Source organism: Oncorhynchus masou, chromosome 5, assembly GCF_036934945.1.
Source record: "Oncorhynchus masou masou isolate Uvic2021 chromosome 5, UVic_Omas_1.1, whole genome shotgun sequence".
Taxonomy (NCBI): Eukaryota; Metazoa; Chordata; class Actinopteri; order Salmoniformes; family Salmonidae; genus Oncorhynchus; species Oncorhynchus masou.
In genome coordinates, this window is record NC_088216.1 from 41,182,775 (window position 1) to 41,199,718 (window position 16,944).

The 16,944-nt window shown below is 42.0% G+C and overlaps 1 protein-coding gene across 1 annotated transcript in view; it reads right to left on the reverse strand.

The window, feature by feature from the left end:
* Positions 1-294: 294 nt before the first annotated feature.
* The window catches only part of LOC135539591 (LHFPL tetraspan subfamily member 4 protein-like), a 63,263-nt gene continuing 46,613 nt past the window's right edge, over positions 295-16,944 (reverse strand). Inside the window, exons 3-4 of the mRNA XM_064965560.1 lie at positions 7,920-7,936; positions 295-997 (exon numbers count right to left, since the gene is read on the reverse strand). Coding sequence (XP_064821632.1) covers positions 944-997; positions 7,920-7,936 — 71 coding nt within the window. The 3' untranslated portion in view covers positions 295-943. The remainder of the gene's footprint in view (positions 998-7,919; positions 7,937-16,944) is intronic.

The window sequence follows — 16,944 nt, forward strand, 5'->3', positions numbered from 1 at the left end:
ATAAAAGGGTTCCATATTTGAAACAAGTGATAGAACCATCAGAACCTTTTTTTCTAAGAGTGTGAGTTTAGATGCAGGACTGTGACAGAAATTGTGTAGATTGAAAGAATTGACAGCAGTGAAGTCTTTTCTTTACAATGCCTGTCAATTATTTCGGTCCATTACCACTGTCGTTGCTCCTGTTGGCTTTTCTGGTTCAAGGATGTTGGTAGATCAAATTACACGGGGAGAAGAGAAGAAATGGTGCAGATAATCCACACTTCCTTTTCCAAGACAATGATCAGAAAGGGGTTGCTATTCCGAAGGGTTTCAAGGGATGATAATTATGGGGTAATAAATGCTATTTCTACCCCGTTTCCATAGAAACACCTTATTTACATGTCTTTTTCTTTTGTATTTCCTGGGACCAGACCTCATGTTACAAAAAGGGGGAAGTTGAAAATCTGTCAGAAAAAAAGATGGTCTTCAAAATTACTGTCGCTGTACAAAATTCTTGTTTGTGTTTTTTTCTTCCTTTTTTGTCTTCTTTTATTAGATATCTCAGAAGTAGCACCCACTTGTGCTAATGCACTTCTTAAATGGTTATTTTTAAAGCTGGAAATGACTCATTTTCCATTCTGAATAAAAATATGTAGATTTTCATAGAATATGCCTGCTGCAAGCATCATCATTAACTTCATTACCTTTGTTATAGTAATATTATGTAATAATTAATTAATACTGTATATCAATTTTTCCCCCCCAGAGTTTTATAAAGCTGATCATATTCCTTTTTATAATTTCTCTTCAAATTGTTTCTCTTTTTGAATATCTTCCATTTCTGTTCTATTTTACAGACAGCTCCACTCTGAGATCAGTTGTTAGACCTGAAGAGCTATGGTCTTTGGGGGCGAATGAGCAGAGGAGATGAAGAGGAGGGTCTGAATCTGTTGGGGGGGGGTGCTCAGTGGAACCGTTGGACTCCATATCGTGGATCCTTGGTCTCCCGGATTTCAATCTGTGAAAAAAAAAGAAAAGAGGGAGGAGAGTGACACAAAGGTTCACACAATGGGTTCAGGATTATTCATGCCCGATTTTATTCTTGAGTCAGGAATTCACTACCCACTGCCGCCCCACCGGCCACCCCCCTGCTTGTGTTGTGTGCTCAGTTATTAATATTACTGTCCATCCCAGCGCCATGCTGAAACAAGCAATAACAAAAGGTGCTGGGGCAGACAGTAACACTAATAACCGAGCACACAACCAAAGTAGGGGTGTGGCCACGAGTAGCGGATTCTTGCTTTAACAGAAAACAAATTACTTGATTCCTCTAGTGGCTATTAACATAATTTTGTATAATCCTGTGAAATTATTTTCATTTTATCCAACGGATATGGTATGTCATTGTGGATGAGAAAGGAGCAACACAAGGGGCATGAAACATGAGTCACTGTCAGTAACCGAGGTGTGGAATATGAAAGAAACAAAAAAGCATACAAACGCAGTACTGTTTAAAGGTCACAGATGACATTTTCTCTGACATTTCAGACCATTCCCTAAAAACAACATTTCATTATGTTTTTGTATGGGACCATCTTGTATATAACTTTTCATTAAGTTTGATATATATATATATATATATTGAATGGGACTCAGCGTTGCGACAGTGATAACTACAGTAACTGCGCTACAGCACATAACAAAACTTGGATGTGCCTCAGAACGTACAGCTGCTCTCCTTGTTTACATGTTATTATTGTCTTTTTGCCTGGTTTTAAAAATAGTGTTGGCATAAACACAATGTGCATGTGCTTGACTTGTTTTATCCTTGACGCTTTGCAAAATACACAGAAATCCAGCTGACGTTTTCAAGCACAATGGCCATTAACGTTCCGTTAACAAACCGGCTACGTAGCCTAACGAGGGCTTTCAAAGTAACGAGTCAAACCGCATAGCGTGTCACATCCTGCTCTATCCCCACATCATTAGTCCGCTTGGACCTGAGACTACATTAACTTCCTGTTTGTGACTCAGCGTGCCTGGCGAGGATAATAATAGCTGTTGCACTTTGCCAGGATGACTCACCCTCCACGCAAGCCAATTTAATGAAAATCAGATTACGCCAAAAATGAATCAATCAGGGGCGGGGGCTGTGGATGAATAGGTGGATGGAGTAGAAAAGGGATTACAGTGTTATCAATCTGTTTAAGAGCCCAGCTCTACCTCTACCTCCACCCAAGCAGGTGTCACATTTGGCTGGGGGCCAGGACGGCTTCGGCGCAGACTGAATTAAGTCATCGCATTCCTCCCCCACTTTGGAATCATACTAGGGAGTGCTAAGGCTCCACCTGGAATACTACATTACACCTCACCCCCAACTCCAGCTACCCCCCTCTCTACACATAGGTTGGTCTGCTTGCCTGGAGCATGAGTTCTTCCCCCCAATTTATGGGGAGATCTCTAAGTGCCTTCCAAAGACAGGCTTTGTGAGCTCATTAATTACAATAATTTGGGACATGTCGGCCATTTTGTTTTGAGTTGGTGTCTGACCTGTGCTCTATGAAAAACTATATTGATGAATTATTGTATGATCAAAAATGCTGATTCACTGAGAAAATAATCAACTTGTCTGTAGCAGGTTAGAGAAAATATCTAGAGAACAATGTCAAGATGTCTGATGTGGTCATGAAAAAAATGGCATCACCTGTCTCTATCAAGAATCGAATATGAACATAGTGATATCTAGATGTCTATTTTGCTGACTTATTTTTGACAAGCTAATTGATGCCTTTAATATGGGAGCATCACACACAGGAAATATAAGGAGAGGTTGAGGGAAGGAGTGCACAAATCACCAGTACTAGTTATTACAAACAGAAGCAGTCACATCAAGACATCCAAAACAGCTACAAACAGGTTCCATGTGAATGCTAGGGTAAGTCACATGCACATTGGTTGATTGACAAGGTCATATTCCCCCGTGATTGAGTGGGAGAAGCTGATTGGTCTTACTCCGTCCATCCTGAGGGTGGAGCCAAGGTGGAGATGCTGGAGGGGAGGAACGTAGCGTTATCCCTGTGCATCGTCATGACAACAATAGGTACTGCTATTGTCTACCACACCCAATTACTTATGTCACATCACTAGCATTTATAGCACTAAATAAACAAAGAAAATGTACATATTTTTTTGTAAATAATAATAATAATATTATTATAGCAAAAGAGGTTCAGAATCTGATAAAAACACAGAAACATAGCCAACCAGTGCTTAATTGATCTTATTTAGATTTTATTGGGTGATTCATTGGGAAAACCTAGCCTACCTCTGTAGACTCGAAATTATCATTTAGATTTTTTTTACTGCAGCCAGAGTGAAAATTAACCTTGAGGTGTGCTGTCCGGCATCCATATTGGGAAGTCATCAGTTCTCAGACAAAACTGATGACTTCTTAATATGGATACCGTACTAGTGACCAAAATTCTGAATATTGCATTAAAAATGACCTCCGGAGTGTCTTTGTAGAGCAGTGTCATCAGCTTACTACTGTATATTAAATACCAGCCCTACGGCTCTATCCATATTGTATGCTGACTCATTACTTTCGCCACCTGACGAGCACAGTTGTCTCCTATGTGCAAATAAAAAGGCCTCAGGACCATTTCTATTGATTGAAGCTATAAATCAGCGTTTTCAAGGTAGACAATCTACTGTGGACAAGGAGTTCATTTCTGCACTCCTCTAATAGACATCTCTACTTTGAGGTTATTATCTCTCCTTCCCTCCTCCTTTTTCCAGAACAAGTGAACAGACACTAAAAATGCTGAAAACGGTTCTTAAAATACCCCTGACATTAAATATTCACATATTCGAGGTACGATTCCTTTTCATTGCGAGACATTTAAGACATAAGCAGAATTTTTCCCCCCCAGCACATGAAAAGTTATTGTGCCGGCTTCTTTTCTGTGGAATAGAAAGAGGTGGACATGTTTCTCCCCTTAAGCGTCACTACTGGTACTTTTAACAATTCATTTTTCATGGGCCACAGTGCTGGTGCTCACAGCTCACATCATATTTGTGTTTGTGAGAAGAAAAAAAAATATATATTTTTTTTTAAAGACCGCTCCACTCGTAATTAGGCTAGCATTTTCCTCTGCTCCCTTTCTCTCCCCCTCTTTCTCTTTTTCTTCCCAGATCTGAATCAGAGTGGCTACACACTAGCCCCAGGTCCTGTAGCTTCTCCTGCAGACAGAGGCTCAGTGATATGAGTTACTCGACTTGACGGCTCCTCTCCACTCGCGGTATGCCTCGCTCCTGTGGGAGTGCATTCTGCCCCAGGATATTCTAATACAACATGCTACCACCTTTGTTTCCACTAACCTCCCCCCCCCCCCCCCCCCTCTCTCCACTACCCTGTCCCCTCCAGCGGGGATGAGAGAGGTTTGAAATCACTGTGGAATATCACTTAGCGAGGCATGCGCATGTGACCATGGAATGCTGAGGGGTAAGACAACCGACATAACACCAGGTTGCGTTAGCAGAGGCAGTAACACAAACACCCAGGCTGAAGCAGGGGGGGGGGGGGGGTTCTACTCAACTCGCAAACCCACCTGGACAGCAGAGGTCACTGTAAACACCAGAGGCTGATGGGAGAAACATTGTAATGGCTGGAATGGAACGATATCATACACATCAAGCCGGTGGAAACCACGTTTGACTACCTTCCATTCATTACGAGTCCTCCTATAGCTCCTCCCACTGGAACAAACTAGTGGTGCGCGGATCAGCTTTTTGTTCACTTGCACCCACCTGCAATTGCTAATAACCCATCCGCAACCACTTTATATGCGAAGGGAAATCTGAGACAATGCGCTGTAGGATGCAGTCAGACGGCAGAACAATCTTTTGACAGGGGGTGCAGGATTTTTTTGTTGTTGCCTGATTTAGATATGTTTCTGCTTAGAATTTCCAACACTTTGGTCAGCTATTTTCAGGTCAACTTGTCTATAACTAGATACATGCAGCTTCTCTTCTGACATTATACAGTTGAAGTCAGAAGTTTACATACACCTTAGACAACTACATTTAAATTCAGTTTTTCACAATTCCTGACACTTAATCCTAGTAAAAAATTCCCTGTTTTAGGTCAGTTTGGCTCACCACTTTATTTTAAGCATGTCAAATGACAGAATAACAGCAGAGAGAATGATTTATTACAGCTTATTTATTTATTAAATCACATTCCCAGTGGGTCAGAAGTCTACATACTCAATTAGTATTTGGTAGCATTGCCTTTAAATTGTTTAACTTAGGTCAAACGTTTCCAGTAGCCTTCCACAAGCTTCCCATAATGAGTTGTCTGAATCTTGGCCCATTTCCCCATGACAGAGCTCGTGTAACGGAGTCAGGTTTGTAGGCCTCCTTGCTCGCACATGCTTTTTTCATTTTTTCACATATTTTCTATAGGATTGAGGTAAGGGCTTTGTGATGGCCACTCCAATACCTTGACTTTGTTGTCCTTGAGCCATTTTGCCACAACTAAGGAAGTATGCTTAGGGTCATTGTCCATTGGAAGACCCATTTGCGACCAAGCTTTAACTTCCTGACTGATGTCTTGAGATGTTGCTTCAACACATCTATTTTGTGAAGTGCACCAGTCCACCCTGCAGGAAGGCACCCCCACAACATGATGCTGCCACCCCTGTGCTTCACGGTTGGGATGGTATTCTCCGGCTTGCAAGCCTCCTCCTTTTTCCTCCAAACATAAAGATGGTCATTATGACCAAACAGTTCTATTTTTGTTTCATCAGACCAGAGGACATTTCTCCAAAAAGTACGATCTTTGTCCCATGTGGAGTTGCAAACCTTAGTCTGGCTTTTTTATGGCGGTTTTGGAGCAGTGGCTTCTTCCTTGCTGAGCGGCCTTTCAGGTTATGTCGATATAGGACTCGGTTTACTGTGGATATAGATACTTTTGTACCCGTTTCCTCCAGCATCTTCACAAGGTCCTTTGCAGTTGTTCTGGGATTGATTTGCACTTTTCACACCAAAGTACATTAATCTCTTCCTGAGCGGTATGATGGCTGCGTGGTCCCATGGTGTTTATACTTGCATACTATTGTTTGTACAGATGAATATGGTACCTTCAGGTGTTTGTAAATGGCTCCCAAAGATGAACCAGACTTGTGGGAGGTCTACAATTTTTTTTCTGAGGTCTTGGCTGATTTTTATTTTCCCATGATGTCAAGCAAAGAGGCACCGAGTTTGAAGGTGGCATAGAAATCCATCCATAGGTACACCTCTAATTGACTCAAATTATGTCCATTAGCCTATCAGAAGCTTCTAAAGCCATGACATAATTTTCAGGAACTTTCCAAGCTGTTTAAAGGCAAAGTCAACTGAGTGTATGTAAACTTCTGACCCACTGGAATTGTGATACAGTGAATTTTCACTGTAATAATCTGCCTGTAAACAATTGTTGGAAAAATTACTTGTGTCATGCACAAAGTAGATGTGCTAACCGACTTGCCAAAACTATAGTTTGTTAACAAGAAATGTGTGGAGTGGTTGAAAAACAAGTTTTAATGACTCCAACCTAAGTGTATGTAAACTTCCAACTTCAACTGTATGTTGCCCTAGAAGACTACAGTGCCTTGCGAAAGTATTCGGCCCCCTTGAACTTTGCGACCTTTTGCCACATTTCAGGCTTCAAACATAAAGATATAAAACTGTATTTTTTTGTGAAGAATCAACAACAAGTGGGACAAAATCATGAAGTGGAATGACATTTATTGGATATTTCAAACTTTTTTAACAAATCAAAAACTGAAAAATTGGGCGTGCAAAATTATTCAGCCCCTTTACTTTCAGTGCAGCAAACTCTCTCCAGAAGTTCAGTGAGGATCTCTGAATGATCCAATGTTGATCTAAATGACTAATGATGATAAATACAATCCACCTGTGTGTAATCAAGTCTCTGTATAAATGCAAGTTCAAGGGGGCCGAATACTTTCGCAAGGCACTGTATAAACCCTCACCAGAAAATGTCATAAACCTGACTGAATATTTCAATCTAGTTGACGTCAGTAAAGTTCTGTAATCTCTGCTTCTTTCACCAAGCAAAGACGTTTTGGGCCGGGGAGAAAAAAAGATAGAAGTGCAAAATATACTACCGTTCAAAAGTTTGGGGTCACTTTGAAATGTCCTTGTTTTTGAAAGAAAAGCAATTTTTTTTTGTCCATTAAAATAACATCAAATTGATCAGAAATACATTGTAGACATTGTTAATGTTGTGAATGACTATTGTAGCTGGAAATGGCAGATTTATTTTATGTAATATCTAAAATAGGCATAGAGAGGCCCATTATCAGCAACCATCACTCCTGTGTTCCAATGGCACGTTGTGTTAGCTAATCCAAGTTGATCATAAAAGGCTAACTGATCATTAGAAAACCCTTTTCCAATTTTGTAAGCACAGCTGAAAACTTTTGTTCTGATTAAAGAAGCAATACAACTGGTCTCCTGTAGACTAGTTGAGTATCTGAAGTATCAGAATTTGTTGGTTCGATTACAGGCTCGAAAATTGCCAGAAACAAAGAACTTTCTTCTGAAACTCGTCAGTCTATTAGTTTTCCGCACTAATGCTTGTTAGCCAACAATAATGAAAGAAAAACCTTTATGTAGCCTTGTGATATAAATGCATGCATTTTATTACACATTGTTTTCTATTTATCAAACCCACCCGCCCGCCACCCACACAATATGGCCCTAAACCTGGCCTTCCCGCAGATATAACCCAGAGAACTGTGGGTTATCAGTCAACTTGCCCCGCACTAGTACACATCACACACACGCCGGTGCACAAGCACACAACACAGATACCTTACAACCACAACACACAATAAGGCACACAAAAAAGCCATAATAACAATTGAACTTACCCTGGACACTGCAAAATCTGTGAAGACAGAAGGAGAATTGTTTTAAGTCAACCTCCTTTAGTAGGACTGATGTGAACAGGGTGAAATGGTTTTGACTGCACATGTACAGTGCCTTCGGAAAGTATCCAATCAATTTATAATTACGTTACAGCCTTATTCTAAAATGGATTTAAAAAAGTATAATCCTCTACAATGTACACACAATACCCCATAATGACAAAGCAAAAACATGTTTGTAGAAATACCTTTTTTACATTAGTATTCAGGCCATTTGCTATGAGACTCGAAATTGAGCTCAGATGCATCCTGGTTTCCATTGATCATCCTTGAGATGTTTCTGCAACTTAATTGGAGTCCACCTGTGGTAAATTCAACTGATTGGACATTTGGAAAGCCACCTGCCTATATAAGGTCCCACAGTTGACAGTGCATGTCAGAGCAAAAACCAAGCCATGAGGTTGAAGGAATTGTCTGTAGAGCTCCGAGACAGGATTGTGTTGAGGCACAGAACTGGAGAAGGTCCCCAAAAACACAGTGGCTTCCATCATTCATAAATAGAAGTTTGGAACCACCAAGACTTCCTACAGCTGGCCGTCCGGCCAAACTGAGCGATCGGGGGAAAAGGGCCTTGATCTGGGAGGTGACCAAGACCCAGGTTGGTCCCTCTGACAGCGCTCTAGAGTTCATCTGTGGGGATGGGAGAACCTTCCAGAAGGACAACCATCTCTGCAGCTCTCCACCAATCAGGCCTTTATGGTGGAGTGGCCAGACAGAAGCCTCTCAGTAAAAGGCACATGACAGCCCGCATGGAGTTTGCCAAAAGACATTTAAAGACTCTCAGACAATGAGAAACAAGATTCTCTAGTCTGACGAAACCAAAATTGAACTCTTTGGGTTGAATACCAATTGTCATGTCTGGAGGAAACCTGGCACCATCCTTACGGAGAAGCATGGTGGTGGCAGAATCATGTTGCTACACGCTTCAGCACTCACTGGTCCCGTTCTGTGAGCTTGTGTGGCCTACCACTTCGTGGCTGAACCGTTGTTACTCCTAGACGTTTCCACTTCACAACAGCACTTACAGTTGACCGGGACAGCTCTAGCAAGGCACAAACTGACTTGTTGGAAAGGTGGCATCCTATGACAGTGCCACGTTGAAAGTCACTGGTCTCTTCAGGAAAGCCATTCTACTGCCAATGTTTGTCTATGGAGATTGAGCACACAGCCATACAATTTTATACATCTGTCAGCAACGGGTGTGGCTGAAAAAGTATATGTGGACATCACTTAAAATTAGTGCATTCGGCCATTTCAGCGAAACACTGACAGGTGTACAAAATCAAGCAAAAAACCTATGGAACTACCCAGACTCTGCATAGAGCCGGCCATCTGGCCAAACTGAGCAACAGGGCAAGAAGGACCTACAGAGTTACTTGGCTGAGATGGGAGAACCTGCCAGAAGGACAGCAGTCTCTACAGCACTTCACCAATCTGGGTTTTATTGGAGAATGGCCAGACGGAAGCCACTCCTAAGAAAAAGGCACATGACAGCACACCTGAAGTTTGCAAAAAGGCACTTGATAGACTGAGATCATAAGGCAAAAGATTCTGTGGTCTGAAGGAGACAAAATGTAACTCTTTGGCCTGAATGCAAAGCGCTATGTCTGGAGAAAACCAGGCACATCTCATCACTTCCACTTGACAGATCCACGGACGAAGCAATCACACTGCACACTGCCCTCACCCACCTGGACAAAAGGAATGCATATGTGAGGATTCCGTTCATTGACTACAGCACGGCCTTCAATAACATATTGCAGACTAAGCTCACCACAAAGTTCCCGGCCCTAGGACTGAACTCCTCCCTATGCAACTGGGTACTGGACTTCCTGACAGGCCATCCACATGTGGTGAAGGTAGCCAACATTACCTCCTCCACACTGATCCACAACCAGTGGAGGCTGCGGAGGGGAGAACTTCTCATAATAATGGCCATAAAGGAGCTAATAGAATGGCATCAAACACCTGGAAACCATGTGTTTTCATACCATTCCACTGATTCCCCTCCAGTCATAACCCCGAGCCCATTCTCTCGAATTAAGGTGCCAGCAACCTCCTTTGTCCTCAACATGGACGCCCCAAAAGGGTGTGTCCTCAGTCCACCCCTGTATGCCCATGACTGCATGTCCTCGCACAGTTCCAACTCCATCAAGTTCGCTGAAGACACGACAGTAGTAGGCCTGATTACCAATAACAATGAGACGGCCTGCCTACAGAGAGGAGGTAAGCACTCTGACGGCGTGATGCCAGGTTAACAACCTCTCCCTCAACGTCAGCAAAACAATGGAGCCGATTGTGGACTTCAGGAGAAACCATGCTTGGCATGCCCCCATCATCAATGGGGAGACAGTAAAAACGTTCAAGTTCCTCGGAAATGGTCCAACTACACGGACACCGTGGTGAAGAAGAATGCTAAAGAAATTTGTCCTGTCTCCGAGGGTCCTCACAGTGTTCTACATGAACAAGATCGAGAGCATACTGTCGGGCTAAATCACAGCCTGGTATGGCAACTCCGCCGCTGACTGCAAGGATCTACAGAGGGTGGTATGCTCAGGCAAACGTACCATTGGGTGCACACTGCCTGCCTTTCAGAACACCTACAACACCGGGTGATGCAGGAAGGCCAAGAAGATCATCAAGGACCTCAGCCATCCGAGCCATGGCTTGTTCTCCCCGTTTCCACTCACCCGCAGGCAGTTTCGGAGCTTCATGGCAAAAACTGTCCGACTAGTTAACAGTTTCTACCCCCAGACCATCAGGCTGATGAATAACCACCACTAGAAAGGAACCTGCTCCCCCTTTACCCTTCCTGCCCCCAAGACTTCCAAAATTTTACTACTGAACTTTTTTAGGCTTGCATGCTTTTTGACTCAAGACATTTCAGGGTTTCATTTTGTATTAATTTGTAAAAAAATATTTAAAAAAACGTAATTCCACTTTAACATGGGGTATTGTGTGTAGGCCAGTGACAAAAAAAACAATTGATTTTAAATGCAGACTAACAACAAAATGTGGAAAAAGGGGTGTGAATACTTTCTAAAAGGCACTGTAAGTCAAGGAGTATGAATACTTTGTGAAGGCACTCAGTTACAGTTTATTAGGTACACCACCCTGTTCATGAAAATGGATTGCTCCTACAGACAGTGAGTCAAGTGGCTGTGGCTTGCTATATAAAGGAGGCAGATGGGCATTGAGGCATTCAGTTACTGTCCGAATCAACATTAGACTGGGCAAAGCGAGTGACCTAAACGACTTTGAGCGTGTTATGATCTTCAGTGCCAGGCACGCTGGAGTCAGTATCTCAGAAGCATCTGCCCTCGTGGGCTTTTCACGCAGGCAGTTTTTATGGTTTACCGAGAATTGTGCGACAAACAAAAACCCTTCAGTCAGCGGCAGCCCTGTGGGCGAAAACAGCTCGTTGATGAGAGAGGTTGAAGGAGAATGGCAATTATCGTGTAAACATAAAGGTGGGCCACAAACCGACAAATAATGACGCAGTACAACAGTGGTGTACAGAACGACGCCACGGAACGCACAACCATTCAATCCTTGTCACAGATGGGCTATTGCAGCCCCTATCAGCTAAAAATAAGTAGAATCAGCTCCAGAGGGCACACAGTCACCAACACTGGACAATTGAGGAGTGGAAAAACATTGCCTGGTCCGACGAATCCCGGTTCCTGTTGCGTCATGCTGAGTCAGGATTTGGCCCCATCCTGCCTGGTGGCGGTGGTGTACCACCGTCCACTCTGCAGCAACTGCATGATGCCATCATGTCAGCATGAACCAACATCCCTATAGAATGTTTCCGACTTGTAGAATACGTTCCCCAAATAATTCAGGCTGTTCTGGAGGCAAGGGGGTGCCCGACCCTGTACTAGATGGGTGTACCTAATAAACTGAGTATATATATATTTTTGTCTTTCGAAATTGATCCTCTGGCCAAAAAAAGGGGACCCCGGGCAGCCAGTTGCCCATCCCTGGACTATATATTCAATTATTTACCTGAAATTAAAAACACAATGTACATTAAATAAATATCTTCAATTGTGGGATAATAATAATAATCATAGTCCACCCCTGCATTGTATTTATTAACATTTATGTTTAATATTATACAGAGCTAATACATGTTTGGTAGTCTGTATGTAGTCATTTACTAACTCACATCTTAATTTTATGTAGGCTACAGGCACAACATCACTGTTGTCTTTATACAGTTCTACTATTGCACGCGCCCAGTGTCAAATAGAGACTAGTTCAATGTGATAATATCGAAGGGTGAAAAAAAATCCCATGATATAAATGTATTAAGTATAGTGTATTTTCAACCTATAGCAGGTTAAACCAGCTGTTTATCCCCAAGGGTTGTTGAATAAGACTATTCCTCTTGGCTGGCTCAAATAAGATTTGCAGCTCCGTCAGAATTCTATCCAAATTCTTGCCTCCTGCGGTGAGAACCAGTGGGAGGTCTGGAGCGGGAAGCAGGGGAGGGAGACCCTCTGAAAAATGTGGCTGGAAATTATCCCTCTGAATCCATCGGACACGAGCACGGCTCCCAACACACAAACATGCCCACATCTGCCTTTCAATGCTCCATCGTATCTTATTCAAACAAAAAAAGTGGCCTAAAACAAATCTGATTTAGGTTTATATTTCATGTATAAATTGTTTTTATAATTGCATTCAGGGCGGGATATTTTTTATGACAGAGAAGCAGTCTTATCTCAGTGAAACGAACCATGACACTGTGACTGAAGTTATTATATCTGATGAAGAATAAATAAATACAGATGGGGGAAACAGCAGAGTGGATTAAGGCAAAAACAAATAATGCCAGAGGAGTTCTGGCACAGTGCCACCAGGTTGTTGTTGTTGATGCAACACCGATCCTCAGGCAACTACAGATGCTTTAACATCCCCCTCCACACACACACACACTGCCTGCCCCCCCCCAGGATCTAATCTAGTGCTATCCCAGAGCCCACCCAACCCTCCATCCCCAGTCTGGCCCCCCACCCCCTCAGACCTCATTTACCCCCTTAAAACTGATGATACAAAATGAACATACAGATGTGGGATGGTGGAGTGAGAGGGGGGGGACAATCGATAGGGGGAGAATTGAGTAGGAATGATTGGAGGAATATTAGAAAATGTAAGTGAGAGAGGAAGAGGAAGGAGGGAAAGCAGGCACAGCTGCAGAGTGCCGGGTCGCTGGGGAGAGAGAGCAACCTCAGCCTTATCCTGCTTGAATCTGACACGTAACCATGGAAACTTCCTCAATAGAATCAGAGGGCTATGAAGGAATGGGGGGGGGGGGTAAAAAACATTTTTTTTAAGGAAGCTCAACGCGCTCTCCGTCTTTTCCTGGCTCTGATCATGCTGCAACACCCCTCATCACGACGCTAACTATATTTATGGTAAATCATACAAATATACAGACGCACCGAATCTAGATAGCGCAGCGTTGTCTCGTTATGCAACCCTTAGACAGCACACATAGAAATATTTCATACACTGAAATGTTATAAAGGGAACAGTGGGTAGATGATTGAAAACCTGGATGATGTAATGCACACGACTGAAATGCAAGATCAAATATTTATGAACATGTGTCCCCTGAAGCTTAAATCCCCATCACCATTTTCAAGTCAAACAAGCAGGGGAACCAGCCCTGATTGTGCAAACTACAAGAAAAACACATCCTGACCTGGTTAAGTATGGTGTAGAGTTCCCCCTGCGGTGTTCAAGTAGGTTACTTTCTAAATGTAATCTGTTACTAGTTACCTGTCCAAAAATGTCATCAGTAACATAACTTTTGGATTACCCAAACTCAATAATGTAATCTGATTACATTAGATTACTTTCCCCTTTATAGGCAAAACATGTACAAAAATGTTTGTTACCAATTGAACAACATCTATTGCAGGATAAATCAATGTTAGAGCTTACATGGCTGGCCATAAATGGATGTAAAATTTTACTTTGTGTTGGTTATGTAAGCTTCTTCTAACCCATCACTTTCTACTACATAGAATTTAATCTTTATTTAACTAGGCAAGTCAGTTAAGAACAAATTCTTTTTTTCAGGGGCAGAACGACAGATTTGTACCTTGTCAGCTCGGGGATTTGAACTTGCAACCTTCCGGTTACTAGTCCAAAGCTCTAACCACGAGGCTACCCTGCCGCCCCAGGGTTAATATACGCCCCAGGGTTAATCATAACTTAATATGACTAAGTTATCTTTACATTAAATACCAAAGTCTATCAGATGTTCAGTCATTCCAATTAATTTATTATCCCTTGATCTTCAAGAATAGGACTTGGAAATATGGAAGTATATATTAGCCTAATTGTTTTACGTGAGCATGACCCAATAATGAATGACCTATTAACCAGACCTACTCTGTTGTTTATGATTTTGTTGTCATGGAGGACTGATTGGACTCATTGATTCAAGTTGAAAAATAAATGTGGAGCTCATGGAATGGCATGCTTTTGAGCACTACTGAAAAGTGCTATTTTCATGTGAAAAATGAATGTCATAGGCAGCATTTGCTATAGGCCTATTGTTGACCTTTTATGTTGGTGACACTTTGATATCTTGATTATATGCGGCTGTTTAAAGGGTGAATCCGCAGTTGAGGGGTGGGCCTGGAGAAATGTAAGAATTCTCAGATTAATAGACAGAGCTATGGATGCAAGGACTGACCATCCATATCATCAAAATGATTGTTTTAACCATGTAATGAGGCTATACAGTGTTTGTTTACAAACATTGGAGAAAAAAAACAAGCTTATATTTTGGGTTCTCATGTGGCGTGACAGTCGAACTAAGCTCATGAGGCATTTGTAAGTTAAATTCTTCAAGAATCAATGGATATACACTGTGGCAAGAAAAAGTGTGTGAACCTTTGGAATTACCTGGATCAAGTTTGATCTGATCATCTAAGTCACAACAATAAACAAACAGTGCTTAAACTAATAACACAAATTATTGAATTTTTCTTGTCTATATTGAATACATAATTTAAACATTCACAGTGTAGGTTGGAAAAAGTATGTGAACCCCTAGGCTAATGACTTCTCCAAAAGCTAATTAGACTCAGGAGTCAGATAACCTGGAGTCCAATCAATGAGACGAGATTGGAGATGTTGGTTAGAGCTGCCTTGCCCTATAAAAAAACTCACAGAATTTGAGTTTGCCTGATGTGAACCATGCCTCGAACAAAAGATATCTCAGAAGACAAATAAAATTAGGAATTGTTGACTTGTATAAAGCTGGAAAGGGTTACAAAAGTACCTCTAAAAGCCTTGATGTTCATCAGTCCACGGTAAGACAAATTGTCTATAAATGGAGAAAGTTCAGCACTGTTGCTACTCTCCATAGGAGTGGCAGTCCTGCAAAGATGACTGCAAGAGCACAGCGCAAGAATGCTCAATGAGGTTAAGAAGAATCCTAGTGTCAACTAAAGACTTACAGAAATCTCTGGAACATGCTAACATCTCTGTTGACGAGACTAAGATACGTAAAACCCTAAACAAGAATGCTGTTCATGGGAGGGCACCGCGGAAGAAGCCACTGCTGTCCAAAGAAAACATTGCTGCACATCTGAAGTTTGCAAAAGGTCACCTGCATGTTCCAGGCAAAATATTCTGTGGACGGATAAAACTACAGTTGAGTTGTTTGGAAGGAACACACAACACAATGTGTGGAGGGGAAAAAAAGGCACAGCATACCAACATCAAAACCTCATCCCCAACTGTAAAGTATGGTGGAGGGAGCATCATGGTTTGGGACTGCTTTGCTGCCTTAGGGCCTGGACAGCTTGCCATCTGACAGAAAAATGAATTCCCAGGTTTATCAAGACATTTTGCAGGAGAATGTTTGGCTATGTGTCCGCCAATTGAAGCTCAACAGAAGTTAGGTGACGCAACAGGACAACAACCCGAAACACAGAAGTAAATCAACAATATAATGGCTTCAACAGAAGAAAATACACCTTCTGGAGTGGCCCAGTCAGAGTCCTGACCTCATCCCGATTGAGGTGCTGCGGCATGATCTCAAGAGAGTAGTTCACACCAGATATCCCAAGAATATTGCTGAACTGAAAACGTTGTGTAAAGAGGAATGGTCCAAAATTCCTCCTGACATTGTGCAGGTCTGATCAGCAACTACAGAAAACGTTTGGTTGAGGTTATTGCAGCCAGAGGGTGAACCAGTTATTAAATCCAAGGGTTCACATACTTTTTCCACCCTGCACTGTGAATGTTTACATGGTGTGTTCAATAAAGACATGAAAACATATAATTGTTTGTGTGTTATTGGTTTAAGCAGACTGTTTGTCTATTGTTGTGACCTTGATGAAGATCAAATTCAATTTATGCAGAAATCCAGGTATTTCCAAAGGGTTCACACTTTCTTGCCACTGGATATAATGTTTTATCATATTGAATTAGATTGAACAATAAAAAGCCCCACTTTTATTCCATCGGCTGGGATCCGCACTATGCAGCTGTTGCAAGAGCGCATTTTTCACCGGCTGTCCACTGGTTGCAAAAACAATGGTTGATAGGCAGCTTAGACTTCTTGGGTTCAAATACACATTTAGATTTGTGTACAGCCATCCACAACAATCGCAATCCATACGGTGCAAATAGCTAAATGAGAGAGCAGCAGTGTGATTCACATCAATCCACTGTATATATCAATAATAAGTGATATCAGTATCGCACAGACTACACCACGGCATTGTAAGACACAGCTTTGACTGTAGCCTACAAAAGCCTGTTCCTGCTCTTTTCCCGCGATCCATCAAACACATTTGGTGCGTCATCCTAGTCTCTGACTTGTGGTTAGACTCGCTCAGGTGGAACAAACTTAAACTTGCATCTTTTTTCAAAGCTGATTTGAATGATATTGAGAAAATAGAGAAGTGTCAAATATTTTTCTCGCAAACATCCT